The sequence below is a fragment of the Enoplosus armatus genome, chromosome 15 (genome assembly GCF_043641665.1).
Source record: "Enoplosus armatus isolate fEnoArm2 chromosome 15, fEnoArm2.hap1, whole genome shotgun sequence".
NCBI lineage: Eukaryota > Metazoa > Chordata > Actinopteri > Centrarchiformes > Enoplosidae > Enoplosus > Enoplosus armatus.
The window spans coordinates 12,395,988-12,415,414 of record NC_092194.1 but is presented as its reverse complement, the minus strand read 5'-3'; the positions used below and the strand labels follow the sequence as shown (position 1 = coordinate 12,415,414).

Below are 19,427 nucleotides of genomic sequence, written 5' to 3'. Positions count from 1 at the left end.
GCATACATGGCGACAGTTTTACTGAATCTCTAGAGTTTGTAGTCTTTCTAAGTACTTTACTGTGCCACAGAAACATTATATGGGAGCAGCAGCATACAGTATGACACAGAGATTAAGACAACATATATATTTCATGGCTTTTCATTTCCGCAGGATTAAATCCAGTCACTCTGAGTTTGCTTGTTCCACACAGTTACACCAATCCTCTTTGCTTTTGTCCAAGAAATAACTGCAGTGTCACTGTGACATGAGATAGACTTCTTTATCTTTTCAAAGATGAGTTCCACAATTCTTGGGGGTCAAGATTTGTCTCTTTTGTAAGCATGCATGCACAAGTCTATATGAAGGATATTCTGTAGGAATCTAAAGAGCTATGGCACGGTGCAGTTTGATGTAAAAAAAACACAAGAACATGTCACAATTAGCATGTGTTTACAAGATGGAACATTTAAATGCGCAGAACTTTCATAATTATCATTATTATTGTTGTCTTTTTCACTCCTTGTCAGTTTTAATCCACAGTGAGTTTTTTCAGGAGCACCGTCTGAATTTGATGAGTTTTTGGAAAGCCTGTTTGAACTCATCGTTGAATGCGGTGTAGATAACAGGATTGATGAGGGAGTTCAGGTATCCCAGCCAGGTGAATATATCAAAAAGCACTGGATCAAACCAGCACTCTTTACATATGGCCATGACGAGCGTGCCGACAAAGAACGGGAGCCAACAGACGATGAAGGCGCCCAGGATGATGCCCAACGTTTTGGTCGCTTTCCTCTCCCGAGCTGCACACAGACGCTTCCTCTCCAGCACGCTGTCTGCCAGCTTCACTTTCACACTGTTCATGAACAGAGGCGATCCTCCTCCTCCTCCTCCTCCTCCACCTCCTGCATTTGCAGAGTGTAGGTGTGCTTCCTGGTTGGAGGCAGAATTAAGAGAACAGAGAGAGGAGCCTGCAGAGGTCTGGATGAGCTGTGCTGTGGTGAAACGTTTCCCAGAGGACGATGGTGTCTTAAAGATACGGGAGCGGGCGGCAACATAGATCCGTCCGTAGAGGATGATGAGAAGCACTGTGGGAACGTAGAAGGCGCCGAAGGTGGAGTACAGGGTGTAAGAGATCTGATCTGTATTCACCATGCACTCTGTCAGCTCCTCGTGGGCTTTGGCCTGCCGCCAGAAAAGTGGAGGCATGGAAATCGATATGGAGATCACCCACACCACCCCGACCATGATCCCTGCCCGGCGCATGGTGCGGCGTTTTGAGTACTCCAGTGCGTCTGTGATGGCCCAGTAGCGGTCCAGCGCGATCACACACAGGTGCAAGATGGAGGCCGTGCAGAACGTGATATCAGACGACAGCCAGATGTCACAAACAATCTGCCCCAGCGACCAGGTCTTGCTGACAGTGTAGACGATGCTAATGGGCATGACTAGAATAGACACCAGCAGGTCTGTGACGGCGAGGGAGCCGATCAGGAAGTTGGCAGGCGTGTGGAGCTTCCTGGTCATAAAGATGGTGGCGATGACGAAGGCATTTGAAAGCACAGTGGCCAGCGTGACGATGGCTAACAGCGCAGACAGGGAGACCTGGAGGCCGAGTAACGTGGCCTCGCTCCAGGGTGGAGCTGTAGTGGTGTCAGGAATCTCTGTGAAGTTGCTGATAAAGTAGTCCAGTGAGCTATTATCCAGCTCCATCTCGCCTCTGCTCCTTTTAAACCTTCTTTTCTCCGAGGTTTATCTAAAACTGCACATGGATCAGTTCAGGCATGGCGCTGAGGAAGGCTGTACAGTGGTGTGGCACAGTTGGCTTTAACTGTAGAAAAAAAAAGCTCCTTATTTTCCCTTATTTCCCATCCCCTGTATTGCGATGTGATTTCATATCAACCTTTAGCAAACATCTAGCTCCATCATTTCAGTTCACAACTAATGCTCCTGTAATCGAAGCCAACTAATTTGTTCATTTCGCTTCTCCAATATTGATTCGCCGCTCTGGTGTAGCTGCAGGAGAGACGAATCCTAATTTGTATTCAGCTCCTGTCAGACAGGCACTTCTCTCCTTCCAGTGCTCTTATCTCATCTCCAACCAGCAGCCAGCCAGCAACAACACCCGCAGACCAAGCCTTCCTATCTATCAAATGCTTTAATGGGCTCCTCCTTTTCAATAAAGCTAAGCGGGGAACTGCATGTAATGTAGGAAGAAGATGACGACAGATACACAGGTTCGCTTGTTGTCTCTCTCTCTTATCTACTCTCAAGTCCACGTGAAGCCTCCTAGATTGAGGTCTGTGCTGAAACTTGGCTGTGCCTCGTGTCTTTGATGATATTGGAAAGCCAGAACATTATAGTTACGTGAGACACATCAAAACCAGGAAAAAATCCTAGTCATCCAGCCCGCTTACAGGTAATTGTTCAATATCCATGTAGCTTTTGGCAGTTATATAGAAGCTTGCTGAAATGCTGTGATCAGCAAAGGTTCCCAGCGTTAAATGCTTGTGTGTTAGCTTCTCGTCTTCACTGTCAGATAAACTTTCACTTGCAGTGTCCATACGGCTGAGAGGGTTTTTTCTTTGTCTGACATGTCATGAAGCTTCCTCTGCAGCATCCTATGTGAGACAAATGAGAGGGAGAAATAGAAAGGAAGATTAGTTATCTTCAGCTTCACCATCACCCCCTCCCGCACACGGTGCATACACAAACAAACCACCTACACGACAAGTCCCATACATACGGGGCAATAAATGCACCTGTAAACTCGACCTGTAAATGGAGCATTATGACTTGATACACAGACTTAACACCCACACACCTCCAGCCTTCATGTTCATTTATTACATTTGCTGTAAGACTGACATTGAACTCTCCCGGCAAGGTAAATATAAAACATTTCACTAAAGTTATAACCAGTTTGCTTTGCTATTCGCACTATATGAATCACAACAGCAGTGCTTTACAAAGGTATCCAATGCATGTAAATTCTCAACATAAAAGCAATTAATACCAATAATATATATAATATATTTCAGATTATTGTGGTATTATCCCAGTTGCCTATTGGTTTGAGATGCTGACCATGTGATTGCAACTTCCCTAATTTAAAACTGGCTGGAGACATTTGTTGCATGTCATTTCCTTTCTTTTCTGTCACTAGAAAATGTTATCTCCAAAAAACAAACAAACGTGCAATTGGTTCACACCTTTCTCTCTGCCTGATTGCCTCTGGATTTAATTTGAATTGACTGTAAATATTCAAAAAATATTGTCTAACGCACAAAAAGATATAATAACTTTTATTTTTCAGAGGCCCCAGATAGACCTTTGACATATAAACTCTACTTGCTTCACATTACTGTTAATGGTGCTCAGAAACTGGAACACAGTGGTGCAAAAAGACTAGGTTGCCCCCAGGTACGAGTAACAGAAAATTATCACAGGATGGAGAGCCAACATACTTTCAAGTACAATGAAAGAGATAAGAACTGAAGTGTGGAAATGCAGTATTATGTCCCAGTGGGGATGAGGACTTCAAATGACTGTTAATCACCACACAAGGCATTCCCGCCCCCCAGCTTTTCATGTATATATTAGGTTTGCTTTAATTTATTATTGAAGAGCAGCAGCATGGATGCTGACCACTTATGATTCTGAGGAAATAAGTTTAAGTTATGACTGCTGAAAGCATTTGTCACTGTATCACAGCCCAAAACCTTCATGAACTTGGTGACAAATTCTAAATGCTTCACTAAAATGTACTTTTCCTAAATGTTGCAAATGCACATTTGCACTGAAAATGAAAATGATTTACAAGAGTCAAAGTGACTGATGTGTTTACAAGAGATGGATTTTGCTTAATTAAAATTGGAACAGATTAGGGAGAAATATTCAAGATGTGGTTATTGGAATAAGGTTTGTATGGTGGTTAATTATTTGTTAGGACTATTTTGTATTTTACACACCAACAAAGTATGAAGTGATGTTGGAAAATTAAGGAACAAAGCTGCAGAAAAACAAACAACGGTGTTTGCCACAGTAATTACAGATGTTTGCTTTTCACTGTTAACACATCCTCCTGCCAGCACATTACGAGTGTCAAGTCTGATTTCCAGGTGCATGTTTGTTCCTGATACAAATTCTCTGCAAATTCTCCATTAAGTGAAGTGTTGATCGGCATCTGGGCTCTTCAGGGGGATTATTTTGCTTCGGCTGTGACAATAAATAGTCATATTAAATAGTAGATGAAAACAGCCTTGTCTGTTTAGCGCATTAATTTACAGACTCTCAGGTGAGCAATAAATATTCTTATGAACTAAACTCAGTAGTAATCGGTTTGGAGCCCTGTTTGTTCTTGATGTGGTATGTTTGCAGGCAGTGGATTATTTTGGAAAGCCTCCTTTTGCTCCCTTCATGGTGCACAGATGAAAAATAACTTTCATTCACTGATCTAAATGATTTGGAGAAAACTCTAAAATATATTTTTTTGGGCAGAAATGAACGAGTGTCCTTAGTAATAAAAGACATGACTACTGTAAGGGATATGACTTGCTTTTAAATGTTAAAAAGTTAACAAGACTAAGAGTCAACTGTGTGCCTCTGTGAGGCATGCTAACACGCTCTCAATGATAAAGCCACCATTGTGATGTTTAGCAGGTATAATGTTTGCCATGTTTGCCATCTAAGTTTACCTTGTTAGCATTGCTAATTAGCACTAAACACAAAGTACAGCTGAGGCTGATGGGAATGTCGTTAGTTTTGCAGAATTGTGGTCATAAACTAAAATACTGGACAAAATTAAATGTTGAGCTGATGATGAAAAGTTAAGGGATCACCAAAACGATTACAATTCATCCAATGGGGGCATGAATGTGTGTACCAAAGGCAATCCATCCAGAAACTGTCATCTGGGGACCATGAATGTCTGGGATAAAAAGTATATATATATATATATATATATATATATATATATATATATATATATACTTTTTATATTACCATATATATATCTACTGTAATATGGTTGTCGAATACACTGCTAGGACCAGAGTACTACAGATTTTATAGTAACCATCTGACAGGGACAAATTCAACCTTGGATGCAGGTGACATGCTCTTAACTTCAGATAGAAAAATAGAAAACCAACAGAAAATACTGCAATACCCCAAGTATCAGATGTTCAACATTCATTTAAAGCTTCCTCACATCATATATATATACTGTATATAAGTAAGCATATGTTTTGCTTCTGCTTTGTCCTGCACCATGACATTCAAGTCGACTACTGGCTGCCCTCCATCTAAGACCCGTACACACTGTTGAACAGCAAAGGGCACAGAGTTCAGATGGTAGCCAGCCAGGCAAACACGTGCTCAACATCCACACAGTCTGAAACACACAAACGATGGTCTAACTGAGCCCCGCTGATCTGCAGTGCAGCTTTTATGAATTTTAATAATGCTGCAAAACAGGAATAGCTCTTTATCGTTAGAGTGTAACTGTCATATAGTGTGTGAGTATCCACTGCTGTTTCCAAAAGCATGTGCATCTGTCCTGTACTGCTCTGCAAATGTGGTCAATAACCGGGTCCTCAGTATGCCGTGTTTCTCCTCATGCAGGACGATTTAAAGGCAAAGGAGGTTGTTATGAAGGATCAAGACACAGTCCTTCAAATATTGTATGTGGAAACGATGGAAGAGCAGTTATGTTTACAGTTTATTTACATTGTATAGGTTTATTATTGAGAACCATTGATGATTAGGTTTGAGCTCATTGTGATGGCCACTTGTGCTTTTTGTTAACTATGTGCAATACATTTACATTCTGTGTATCGTTCAATCATTGCCGAGTGGTCAAGGAAACATGACATAACACAAAATATACTTTATACTTTACAGTCAAATATGGTACTATGGAGCCTGGAGAGTGTGAAAGATGTAAATTATGCTAAATTGAGGGCACAAATTCATTTCACACCTCACAGGCTCTGTGTGTTACTTTCTATATTCAAAGACGTCATGTACTGTGAGCTTATCATATTAATCCACAGTAAATGACACAGTAAAAGTAAGTGTCTGTTTGATTTTAAATGATGCATCTTTTGTACCAGGTGCTCCAGCAGTTTACTATTGAACTCAAATAGAGACGGCTTGTGAGAATCACATTAAAAAAGTCTAAACAAAAGCACTAGAGGAAAACATCACGTGCAGATGTATTAGAGATAGCTGTAACTACTGATGGGTGAAGCATCACACAGCGTGGCTACCTTCGAGTCACACTTCAATGCATCAGTGGAGAGAAGATTGATCAGCACAGTGCTCAGTCCTAGTGTTGTAATATTGAATGCACCACGTGGTGAGCTAAGTTAGAAGAATGTCGTGGAGGGCATCGACTCGTTCATTCACTTGTTTCTGTTGCAAGCTGCCATACTTTAATGTGTTCCTGGTGCATATCATTCCCCACACAAACACTTACAGTCGCATGTTTGATAGATGGCTGAATCTTATCTGTTTACACATCAAACAAGTCAAGGACAAGGCTTATCTCCTAAGGGTCTGGTTTACAGCACAATGAGGTAATGAGGTCCATAATGAATGAATGAGAGGAAAAGATTTTCAATCAAGAACAGGCCCTGCCTAAATTGGGCTGTATACTGTTTGTGTGAAATATATTAGCTTCTACATCTGGCTTTGAATTTGCAAGATCTAATACAGGCTACATATGTGCACAAAACATTATACATTTGTTCATGTGGGTCTGGTGAGGAGCACAACTGGAGCTCTATAGGATATCACAGCCCTGCCCCAGTTGGTCTCAGTGCATCACACCCCATTCACTATAAATCCAATTTGTTCCTTTCAGACTTGGGCCGAATCCAAGCAGATGCTGTAGCGTGTGCGGCAGCCTGTTTGTTGGTCTGGGTGAAACAGTAATACCCTCTGAACCTGGGAGGCCTGCAAACACCGCATGGCCCCACTGGAGATAGGCTAATTGATTTAGCTCAGAGGAGGTAGAGTCATCGCTACCTCCGCTGTCAGCTAATGTCTGGTGTTTACTCAAGCGTGCTCTAAACGGTAGGTGAGCAAGGATGCACTGTGTGTGTGTGTGTGTGTGTGTATGGGTGGGGATTGGTGGTGGGGTATATGGGAGAATGAGTCAGGGTATCTGTTGCAGCTTTACAAAGACTCATGTTGTGAACCATTTTGTAACCAGTTCAGCTACAAGGGCATCATTCCCACTGGGGATGAGGGGGGCATGCCCCCCTTCACTTTTCAAAATCCTATTTTTATCCCCCTCACTTTAATTGTTTCTGATTGATTTTCTTAATAAAGTCTCTCTTCTTTTGAATTCTTCTGAATTATAGATAGCTGGGCTGCATCATATGTGGGAAATGAAACCATAAAATATAGATTAGTAGGAGTGTTTGAACAGTCAACATGACTTCAGAACTGATACCTGTCAAAGTACAGCCTAAAGGTCAAAGTACATACGATCAAAACAGACAGTCAACAGCAGTACCAGTATGCTATGCAGAATAACGGAAGCACATTTCATGAATGGCATGTATGGAATGCAACACACTGGCATGTTGCGCTGCAATTCAGGAAATACCAAATGAAATCACATTATTTCTGGAGGGGTTATCTTATCTCCGCTGTTTGCAGGTGCCTGGGAGCGTGAAGAGTGGATGTTTTCCTCAAGCTGCGTGGGCTGCACATGTGCACAAGCAAGCACATGTAGCTACAATCACACATACATACTCCATGTGCACCACCCTCCAACCATCCACCTACACACACACACACACACACACACACACACACACAAATGTAAGCATATAGAAACGTAAAATACCACACAATTAATCCTCACAGGGAACTGGCACTGGAGGACACTGAAGGGGCTTCACAGGTTCGTGTTGATTTATGATGACTGATTCCTGTGCCAGCAAATGAATTGCAGAGAGAGTGTGTAAGGGAGTTCAAGTTAACCAGCGATACAGCGACAAACCTCTGGGTACAAACCTCAGGACTCATTACAGAGGCTGGGAAGGATAATCTCAGCTCCTGTGTAAGCCGATAAAAAGGGAGCAGATTGTTGAAAGTGGGACAATTTAGCTTCTTAGCTGGAAAATTAGGATTTTTCTGCTAATGAAAGCCCCCCAATTTATCAACATGCAGCAGCATGTTAAAACAGTTAAAAATGCAGCTCTTAACTCATTTTGCCTGTGTCCATTCCTGCCTAAAATAATCTTTATGAACAAATCAAAGCCTCTTACTGCAGAGACAACCTTCCCACCGATGTCTTTTGCACCACTCCACAGTAATATACTGCTCGCTGAATGTACATGACCCTTAGAAAGTGGAACAGGTCCAGTGCAAATCTAGGACACCTGAGAGGCCCTTCATTGAGAGTGGGCCCGGGATGAGCTGATGCAGAGATTATCTGCCACAGCGGCTTTGTGCAAATGTGTGTGTCTTAGGAGGACAGAAGCAGACAGGACAAATGGGGATCTGGTTTAAATCTGTGGTGATGATAAAAGAGCTTGCGATTAGCACGTTGTTAGTGCTAACTGTGTATCAACAAAACAAAAGATAAATTCTAGGTAGTCCCTCCTGAAATGTGTGACCTTGTGCAGAATCACACGAGTTAACACAACTTCAACCAGTGGGAGTGCATTTTTTGTGAGAGTTAACAAATTTTCTTATCCTCGCAGTATTTTTGCAAAATATAGGAAATTGCTCCAGTACAATAAAATTGCAATTTTCCACATAAAATAATCCTATTTCCACCTCACTGTTGCGAGCACAAATAAAATGAAACATCACCTTTAACAAACCAAATTCCTTGCAAAAACATTAACGCCTGGAAACTTTCTTTCCCTGACGTGTGCTTACTCTCCGGCGCTGAATCGCCTCCAACAAGCTCCACCAAGTCCCATCTAAGCAAAACATTTATAGAATTGTACCTATACTGAACTATTTCACCTTATACCCAAGCTCATACCTACAACTAACCTTACAATTAACCTGAACTTAAACATTTTATTGGAGTGGAACACAGACTGTACCTTGTCCAGTCTACCTCACAAAAACTTTCAGATCATTTGTAATATTCCAGGAATTAATTACTTGCCCAATAAACCCACAGGGTAGAGCCTGATACATACTAGCCAGTTAGCAGATAACTGATTCATGTAAAAATGAGCCCTTACAGTACTGTTGGGATCAAAACAACCCTTTGTCTTTAACCAACAATATCAATATCGAAGCTCTGCAGTTGGACTTGAATGGGATATGAACGTATAATGACGAACAGGAGGGCTTTTATCTTTATTTCCTATGTTTATGTGTGAGTCATAAACGTGAAGGGGCAGTGATACAACAGAGGTTGGGAAACAATCATCCATCCAGAAGGAAACAACGGATGTTTGTTTAGTGTTGCTTTTGGGGAACAGTTGAATACTAAAGCCCCTTCAGTGTGTGATAAACTAGTTCCACTAATGGATCAATTGCTGATGTACTGTTTCATTAAAAAGAAAATTAGATGTGTTTCTGGGAGTTTGTTGACATGTTTGCATATCAGAGACCCAGAAACCGACCAATACTCCCATACTGGAATACTCCCTGCCCCAGGTCAGGTTGTAGTAGTACAGCATAAAGTAAAATAAATAATGGGTGGAGCTGCTACACATGCACAACAAAGTTTTCAAGCATGGGCACACACACCCTCTCTTTCTCACTCTATGTTTGTGTGGCCTGTACTGTGATTTGTAGTTGCTTTAAATCCTTTATTAACACTTCAATTCATCTGATGATTTTTATAAATGGTGGGTCAAAGAAGACCCTAAAGACAAGTGCAGCTGTTAAAAGAAACATATAAAAAAAGGACATTGATTCACTTTTCCTATTGGTTCTAATGGTTTGGTCAGATCAGGAAAGTAATCAAATTTCATGCTAGAAAAAAAAAATATTTAGGGCATTTTCTCTGCCGTTAAACCCATGAAATGGACAACAGGACATTTAAACTAACACATGCGAAGAAACTACAATCAGATATGTGTTCTCTGAATACAACATTTGTGGCATTTACAGGAGAAATACTTAAGTGTCATCAACACGGCGGCGAAATAAAACAATATGATTCATATAGCCGAGGGAGGTTTAGCATGTTCAGTGAAAATTGGGCCAAGAATTGAGCCCTGCAGCTCCGTGCATGTTGTGAGGAGGATGAGCCGCAGCAGCGAGAGATTGTTCTGTAGCAACAGCAGCAGATGATCCCGTGCAGAGTGATCTCAGCAGAGACGCTCACTGATTTGATCTTGTGCAGCTTGTGCACAATCTTATCAACCCACTGTACGGTTTGTGCCAAGTAAACACACTTCTGTGTTTGTGTGTACTGTAAACATGATGGTCGTAAGTCCAGGCATTCAATTCAAATTGGAGTATTGTCAAAGGCAATAAGCCAGCATTTACTGACTGGTTATTATTTACTTTGAAAGTTTCTTGTGCGCTATGTAAAGCCCTAAAACTAGACTTGAATTACTCAGAAATGTTGTTAAAAAGCAATATCATCTGGATAAGAAGTACTATAAACTTGTTTCTGACATGAAAATGGGTTCAGAACAATTTAACACCACATTCCTTGTCTGGTTGGTTTTATTATAAAGTCTGTGACAATTCTCATTATAAGCTTAGTCAAAAATGTTTTGTTGTATCTTCTACCAGTTTTGAATATTTCTTGGCTAGTTGGGGAGTACTGCACGTACAGCTGCAACTTTCATGGAGATTGTGTATTGATTATATTGTCAATTAAGAAGGATGGATCCATACAGCATTGCAAAACCCCAGAGAAATCATGTGGGCACCCATTTGTAAGTAAAAAGCACAGAAACTCTGACATCTTGACTCTGAGTTTGGAAGAAGTGTTGAACAAAATTAGAAGCAAGTTTCTGACAGGAAGAAGGGGCTGTCAATTAACACCTCGAACTAGTTTAACAAGAGACGGAGAGGCAATTTTAACTTTAACTCCTGTTCAGAGGATTGTCTGAAATCGAACTCTAGAACAGTCTGGAGACTTTGAAACCTCTGTGTTATATGCTAATGTGCTAAACAAAAGAGACGTGACCATAACAAATTTCAAACCAACTCCACTCATATTGGCTCAGCTCTATAATGTATATAAAGCGCAACCTTTACCTGCAGCCTTTCAATCACACCTATGTCCTCAGACACAGGCACACACATTCAAACAGAATAACCCCGGGGCAACCCGTCTGTTAAGCAAACTTTAAACCTACTTTGAACCTCACAAGTACAGTATGAAGGCACAGACAAGACAGGGTGTTTTTCAGTTCAGGTTCTCCATCCCCATTACAGCTTCAGTTTACAATGCACCTGTTTTGTTCCAAAGCTCAAACATTGAACACTCTTTCACAACTTTTAATTAGTGCACTAACTGGTTTACATAGGACTATAATTCACATGTCATCATTGGCACATTCAACACCCCTAAAATTGTCATGTAAGGCCACCTGTTCTGCTCCTTTTGTGAGCAAGTTTCATTCATAAAATTAGCTTCAAGTCCTTCTTTTGGAAATCAGCAGACAAAAACAGAACCCATTCTGCAGTGTCAGCAGACGCATTAGAGGACCTGAAACAATTAGGAAATGTTAATAATTTAGTAGTGGAGCTGTCAATGAAGTGTCATCAGAAGCAGCACTGTGACAGAAATACAGAAGAGATGATTTAACTTGCGGTTAGACTCTAAGAAACACCTTTCTAAAGCAAAGTGGTCCATGACTAATGTGAGAGGCGGTCGTGTGACAGTCACGGAGATATTAGGCGGATTATTTTATAGCCAACAGGAGGTGATGTTAGACTGTCAGGTGCAACAGAGGCTGATACTGGACAGACACCTGCATAAAGACAGAAGACTGAAACTACTGAACTACTGAAATGTAAGTTGCTGTGCTGAAATATGCCAATAAAGTCTAAAAAAAAAAAACCCCTCGTTTGTCTCTATTAGTTTTGGTATCATATCTCAACTCCAAATTCATTCAGATTAAGGCGTCATGATTTCAGCTGTGAACCACTTGTAAAGTAGTACGTGCCACATAAGAACAACAGAATCTGTTCATATTAGTGATTCTTGCATAAGGCCCTTTCTTTTCTAGTTTGGCCATGAAATATAGAATATAAATACACATTAGCCCACAAAAGGCACTTTACTCCATTATCTGTTGCAGCCAAAACACATCACTAAAACATTTGTAGGACAGCAAAAGAGCTATAAAGAATAATTTGGGCTGGAACTGCAATGTTTTGAATAATATTATAATAAAAATGTGTTTTCTTAACCTGAATATAATTTAAAAGTTGCTGTAATTACAATATGGATCACAAGCTCTAATAATATTTTGACTTTTTTCTGTATTATTGCTCAAGTAGAAACAGTGAAATCCAGGTGTGTGCTACAGCACAGACACTGTATTCTTCTGTACTGCGTTGTGGTATTTTCCACATTTCTCCCTGCAGGCTTTCAGTCAACAAATGTCAGACTCTTGGATAAGGCGAGACGGTCAATCTTGAAACATTGACCACTAATGGCCTGAGTGGCAGAGCTGCTGCTGTGAGAGTGAGGAGTATAGGCTTGTATGGATTCTGATATGACCCCTGCAGCCATTTTCATGGTTAAGTGACAAAACGGCACAATCTATAATTACGACTTTCATCCGGAGGGTCCAATTTTAGGATTCAGCTCTAATTATTTGGGTAGTCTGACCAGAGATGGAGGGATACGGCAATGAAAAACAAGATTAGTGCGAGGAACAGGAATAAAAAGAAATAGAAAAACAAGACAATTGAGAAATGCAACAAAAATCTGATCGAAAAAGACAAAGGTCTCTAAAACAAAGCCAGAGACAGTAAACTTGTAGTATATTGTCCCCTCTGCACAACAACGGCATAAATAAATAAATAAATAAATAAAAGAGAGACTGGTGGAGGGATGGTATTTTGTGAGTGGACTGCTTTCTCACATTGAGTCCAATCCCTTGTGAATAATCCTGCCTGTAAATCCGATGGGATTACCACTGATACAGTCTCAATTTTCTGGATTGCTTTAATTCCAGTTTAAAGAGAAAACTCTTCAGCGTAAACAGCAACAAGAGGATTTGATGAGAGACATGAAGCGTGACATGAAATAGACACTGGTTTGGATGCATTTGCAAATTATCTATATTTTTTCCATTATGTTTATAGAACCAACTGTCATTTAAAAAGCTGTAAATCCCATTTTCATATGTTGAAACTTGTAAATTTGAAAATCTAAAACAAAAAGCTATAGCAATGCATGTGAAAGTCATCATGAAACAGGGCTAACATTAGATTTTTGGGGTTGATAAGTAATATTAGGAGTAAAGTAAAGGAAATTAGCCTAGTCTGATCACAGCCATTGATGATGCAGACTTGTGATTATCAAGCTGGTGTTTAGTCCAGAGTTGAGGTTTGGACTGTTGGTCAGACAAAACAAGCTAAATAATTAAAGATGTCAGCTAAAGCTTTGGGACATTGTGATCAAAATTTTTATAGATTAAACGGCGAAAATACTTCATAAAAATGTCATGTTTTCCTTGGACGCCAAGGCGAGGAGGGGCGCCTTCACTGCAGGAAACCCTGGATGTTGTGACTGGCATTTCAGGGCTTTCAGTTTAGAGCTGGACTTCAGACTACATGTCTCTTATGAGGCCTACTACTCATTTAACCACTGGCTTTGGTGCCATCCGTCCACATATTTCCAATCCGAACGACATCCTGATATTATGGCAGAAGATCCGAGTCGGTTCACAGTTTACGGTTATAGAGGTGGAGGCTGGTTCAAGGTCCATTAAATGTGTATCCTCGTATACGTTAGCCAGCCTTTAGCTTGACTTTACTAACTTGATCACACTGCTACATGTTCATTAGTGTCTTTGTCTCTTTGTGGATCGTGTTAGGCCGGTTCCTGTTTTGGACGTCACTCATGATTGGTGTTATGTGATGATTATTTCTTCCACTTGCTCTTCCCGTACTGTTCAGTCTCAGCCTTTGATGCCACAGCTTCCTAACCCCTTTGCATGTTTACTTTATCTTGACTTGTTTACTTGATCTTACTTTCATTGGAGGACACCATCGTCTACAGCTTGCCAAGTTCATCTATTTGTATTATTACTGCTAACATATTGGTCTGAGTTATGGTGGTTGTGGGAGTTGTAATGTCGCACTGAGACGTGCTGTCACACTGTCTGAGACCTTCTCACTGACAGTAGTTCACTCTAGTCTCACTCTCATGTCTTCTTCCTCATTGAACTTCCAGTATCTCCTGGTCGTTATTCTAATATTTACATTCCCACCACATGACTATAGCTCTCTCTGATACTTCAAAGAGTTGCAACAAAGATATGTAGTCAGGCGGGGAGTTTCACAGCCGAACGGTAAAGTCTTCTTCACAGGCGCTGCCCCACCATCTGCTCAGCTGTGATGCTGCTCACAGTTACTGTAAACAGTAGATTCAGTCTGCAGGTCAAACAATGTAATCATGACGCTGTGTTGAATTAACTCAAGTGTTTTAGTATGTTTGCTTTGTTGTGTCTTGTAGCAGATCCTGAAGTACAACGTTTACACCAAGTAGTCAAATGCTAAAATTGTGGAATGAAGCTGTAACTCAACTGCATACATCTGCTTCTTGTTCTCTCAGTTTCAACTCAGTCCTGCGAGTGAATTACCTGCAACGCCAGACTTAAGCAAACTTGCAGTACATTAGAGCGTGTGCTGTTTATATCTATTGTACCGTCTGTGAGTTACAATGAAGATGCTGTGAGGAGTGGAAGCTACTGTATGTGTCTCTACACTGACCATCATATGACGTAAATAAGCTGAGCTCTTCCTCCCGTAGTTACTGTTGCTAAGCCTGTCAAGCTCTCCGTTTCCATGGCACGTCACGCAGTTTACAGTGATAGCGGTCGCAGATTTATCACTCAAAAGTCTTTGTCATTTTCAAAACTATTGGTCCTTGATTTCAGACAGTAATAGACAAAAGCAGTCGTCTCATTTGTAGCTGGCGGCCGCCACAACTGTCGCTGGCAGATTTTATCACCTGTAGCAAGCTGGCTAATTAAGCTAATGCTAGCTCCATGAGATGGTTGAAAATGCTGTCTCTGGCTAACTTTTTAATGTTTCAAGCATACTCATTTTAATACGAGAACCCTGTAAAAAAGGCTCTTGAATATGCAGTTGACGGCTACATACATGATGTCATGCTAAAAGACTGAGGCTAAAGCGACATTTCCGGCTAGTCAACATCCTCACTCTTTGATGATCCATGTAGAAAACATGTAAACAAAGAAACAGCATTGTTCTTGTGATGCAGTGTTTGTCCTAGCATTAAAAATATTAGGAAAAGGTAAGATCAGACTCACATTTCATAACATAACCCTGTTTGGCTGCTTAGCTTAGCATAAAGACAGAGTTGGAGTATTAACACGACTGACCCGCTAACGTTAGCCTAAACACTGACACAGTAGCAGAAGACCGACTTCCACACAGTGGACACGGCTTTTTAAAAATGTAACAGTATGAAATGCGTCTTGGTCTTGGACGCTTAACGCTAGCTTTACTACTGTTGTAAGCTAGGTAGCCAGACATGCTAACAACTGCATTTTAGGTTAAAGCAGATAAACACTTTGATCCATTACTTACACTTGTGCGATTGTAGTTTTTGGTTTTGGAAATACCATGATAAAAAAAATACACTACCCTCCAAACTCTTTATGTATATTGCTGCTCTGGGTTTAGCAATTAAGTCATTTACTAAATAACTAGGAGTCATATGTGTTTGAATCAGTTCAGGTCAGTTTAGAAGTCATGACATTGTTGTGATTCTCCTTGTATTCCCCTCATCTTAAACGCCCCTGACTCTCAGCATCACTCCACAGCTGGATGTCAGTTTCAGCTCAATTTTCTATAGGTGAAAAAAACAATATAACTCCAGGCAGAGAGAGAGAGAGAGCGAGCGATCATGATATATCCTCTACATGTACAAATATATTATTAGAGAGAACTGTTCCTCTATGCACAAGTGCTGCTCTCTTGAAACCATCATCAGGCAATAATTGCCTCTTCCTACATCAATTATTAAACCACAATTTCATACTTTGCCTAATGAGCTACAAATGAGTCCTCCTTGTGATATGGTCTCTCGTGCCCCACATGAGTGGAGAAAACTCCTCCATCATTGTATAAGAAAATGACATATTCAACATTATCATAATCCAAGATTCACTGTTTCCCTTTTTTTTTTAATTCAGCGTCATTATTAAGTTCCAGGGAGAGGGGATGGCAAGATATGAATGGGGGTCGATGAATGAATGGGTTGTTGATAACATTTTCTGTCTTCAGTCACACCCTCGTAGTTAAAGTGCATGTGCGCAGGCGTGTGTTCGTGTGTGTGTGAGAGAGAGAGAGGATGGGGGATAAAAGGGAGAGCGAGAGAGGAAACCCAATATGTATGTGAGGGATATTGTGTGCTGAAAAATACTTTTCATCAGAGGACACTGATGTTGATTCTCTTTCATTTTTATCTCTCACATCAGTTCTCTCTCTGGCCGCGAAGAGAGACTGAGGTGGGTTTCTGAAAAGCTTGAGAGCACAGATGACAGGTCTATTTTTTTTTTTCCAACTTGAAATGGACTTAATACTGGGGCTGCTCACCTCCCCTCCTCCTCCTCCTCCTCCTCCTCCACCAGCAGCTACTGATGGCAACAGAAGCATCTTCTCATGTTATTCAAATATTTTCATTTCTGCTTCAAAAGGGAAGATGATCAGACAGAGAAGGACTGAAAAATAATGGGGTTTTTTTGTAATTCTTTGTCAACAAAGAGCCAATTAGAATATGAAGATGATATAAAAATCCCATTCATTTAAAAAGTGCCAAATTACCACAACATACATGTTTTTCACATGTGTCCCACAAGCCTTATGGGCTGACCTATAACCAATATCACCATGTAACTCCACTCTCCTGCCCTACATTTGTTTAATGAATTCAGCTGCATCTGCCACAATATACACGTCACCTTACATGGCAATTTAAGCTTTACGGTGAGATTGAATAAGCTTTATGACAGAAGTCCAAACTGCTGTAACAAGACAAGTCAGAAAAAAGTCCCTGTAAACTTCACATTACCATTATTTTCATAGAAATCACTCTGCAGGGTCAAGGATGTTTGAGTTAACAGTGACAGCTAAAGGACAAGTCTGCAAAGTTTTACAAAGCTGCAATCAATGACCTTTTTATAGCTTTTAAACATAATGTCCTTCCTGTGTAGCCAGCATCCTCCAGCTGTTTGCTTTATGCAGGTTTCATCCATGTGGGTGTATTTCTTTCTCCTCGTGTTGTCTATAACACCCTTAAACCCATGTATTGCTCTTGTTACTTCCCCATAGGGACTCATGTATTGTGTCATCTTATAGTGACCGTATCATAACCCACTTTGTCACATCCTCATCTAACTGTGGTGTCACTAAAACAGTCCTGTCGGGAATTACACGGTGCCAGCGGTATTCGCAAGTGTCCTGATCATGCTCTCTTGCTCTCTTGTGTTTGGGATTATTTCAGGATTATCTGCGGAGCTGTTTGATCCTTCTTTTATATATATTTTTTTTTACCTGTGATTTGGGTTAGTTCTGCTCTTTTTACAAGTAAAAAAAGATTAGACTTCACTGTTGACTCCGTATCGACTTGGAATATAATCTGTTCTGCGTCCTCAGGTCCGTGCGTAATAGTGACAAACGCGGACTGCTGGTGTGGTTATTTAAAAAAAGGAAAGATCGTAAAACTTACCACGATTTTCCTTCATTTTGTGAATCCCTCTCTTCTTTCTTTTTGATAAAAGCGGAGCACAAAAGCAACCAGGGAGTCCCAGCAGCCGCGTCTTTCCTTTACGCACGTCCAGTACAAACAAACGAAATACGGACTGGTTACATTCAAAGGGCTACCAGCGGGCAGCTCCTGTAGGTGTTGTAAGTGCTGAGGCTGCTTCACGTCTCATCTCAGTGTCTGAGCATTCAAACCCGCTCCTTTCAGTTGTCCCGCAAACTTAATCGACTCGAAATTATGACACTCAACAACAGTTACTTCACAAATGGCTTTTTCCAGAGTTCAATCGCCAGAATCGTTGAAAGTGTAAAAATGCATCAAGGCGCAGCTCATTGTAGATTGTCCCTCCATCAACAATTAAAACCCCCGGGGGAGGGACACGGGGGCTTCCCGGCGCTGATGCGATCTCTCTGCTGCTCCGGGGGAGATTACAGAGACGTCAACAAGTTGCGTTCAAATCTGCGTTTCTTGGAGGTTTTGATGGGACTGGCTGCGCGGCAGAGCGTCCACTGTGCGCCCCACGCACGAGTGCATTTAATCGACTGCAACCACAGGCGCGTGTTTCCAAGTAATTCAGAGGATTTCTCTGACAGTCCTGTTACAGTAAACAGGACAGAGGCTCTCAACATCGGGTTCAGGGACTTCCAAAAGGCCCCTGACAGTTTAAGATGGCCCCACAACAAAACGATCAACTCATATTCTATTCTGTTTAAGTCACTTGCAATGTATGTAAGATAATTATATTTTTTGATGAATATTTGGTAAAAAAACAAACAAAAAAACAATTTCAGTTCTGATTAAGGCAATTCTGTATTCTGATTCTCGTTCTAGTCCTCACTTTAAAGTTAAACTGTGTCCAAAATCTTTTGAGTATCAAACACTGACCCCATGGACATTTAAGCATGACTGTTTGTGGTTTTGTCTTTTCACAGGAGATTTCAAAGCAGTTACATTGGATTTCACAGAGGGGGAAAGTATGAAAACTTCTCAAAGCATTCCTACAGCCCGATGTCCACGCTCAGCGTAACACTCTTCTTCTGTCCTGACTAAATCTGCACAGACAACAGTCTTGTTGAGCTTGAGAGTGGTTGCATGCATTGGTTTCATCAAATTTTCATGGTTTCTAAAGCCTCGTCCACGCACGTTACTCTTACGTCAATACAGTGTTGCTATAATATGCACTGCAATGCTGATGCAGCACGTATTATTGAAACTGCGCGTGTCAGTAAGACATATTCACTGTTGCAATGCAGCATGACTACAAATTAGTAGCACTCTGTTTTAGATTCTGTATGTTTCACTGTAAACTGAACAAAACTGACTTTATTAATGTATGTTCCCCTGAAAACCGTTCCTAAACTACCAATGATTTATTCTGAAACCAAGAAAATGGAATATGTGTTTGTTTCAGTACACAGAAGTTTATCATTTTCAAGCTCATGTTGACATGAAAATAAAGATTTAAAGTGATCTTTAAAGAAAGGCGAAACCACACACTGACAAACAGATTAAGATAAAGTAGTTC

The 19,427-nt window shown here is 40.8% G+C and overlaps 1 protein-coding gene across 1 annotated transcript; it reads right to left on the bottom strand.

The window, feature by feature from the left end:
• Nucleotides 1–531: 531 nt before the first annotated feature.
• On the bottom strand, nt 532–1,692 carry htr1d (5-hydroxytryptamine (serotonin) receptor 1D, G protein-coupled). Its single transcript, XM_070920227.1, has one exon. The coding sequence runs from the start codon at nt 1,690–1,692 to the stop codon at nt 532–534; it is 1,161 nt and encodes a 386-aa protein (XP_070776328.1).
• Between the last annotated feature and the right edge of the window lie 17,735 nt (nt 1,693–19,427).

Bases quoted from the DNA above. Each gene is read 5' to 3' on its own strand.
- htr1d (XM_070920227.1), bottom strand. From the start codon at position 1,692: ATGGAGCTGGATAATAGCTCACTGGACTACTTTATCAGCAACTTCACA.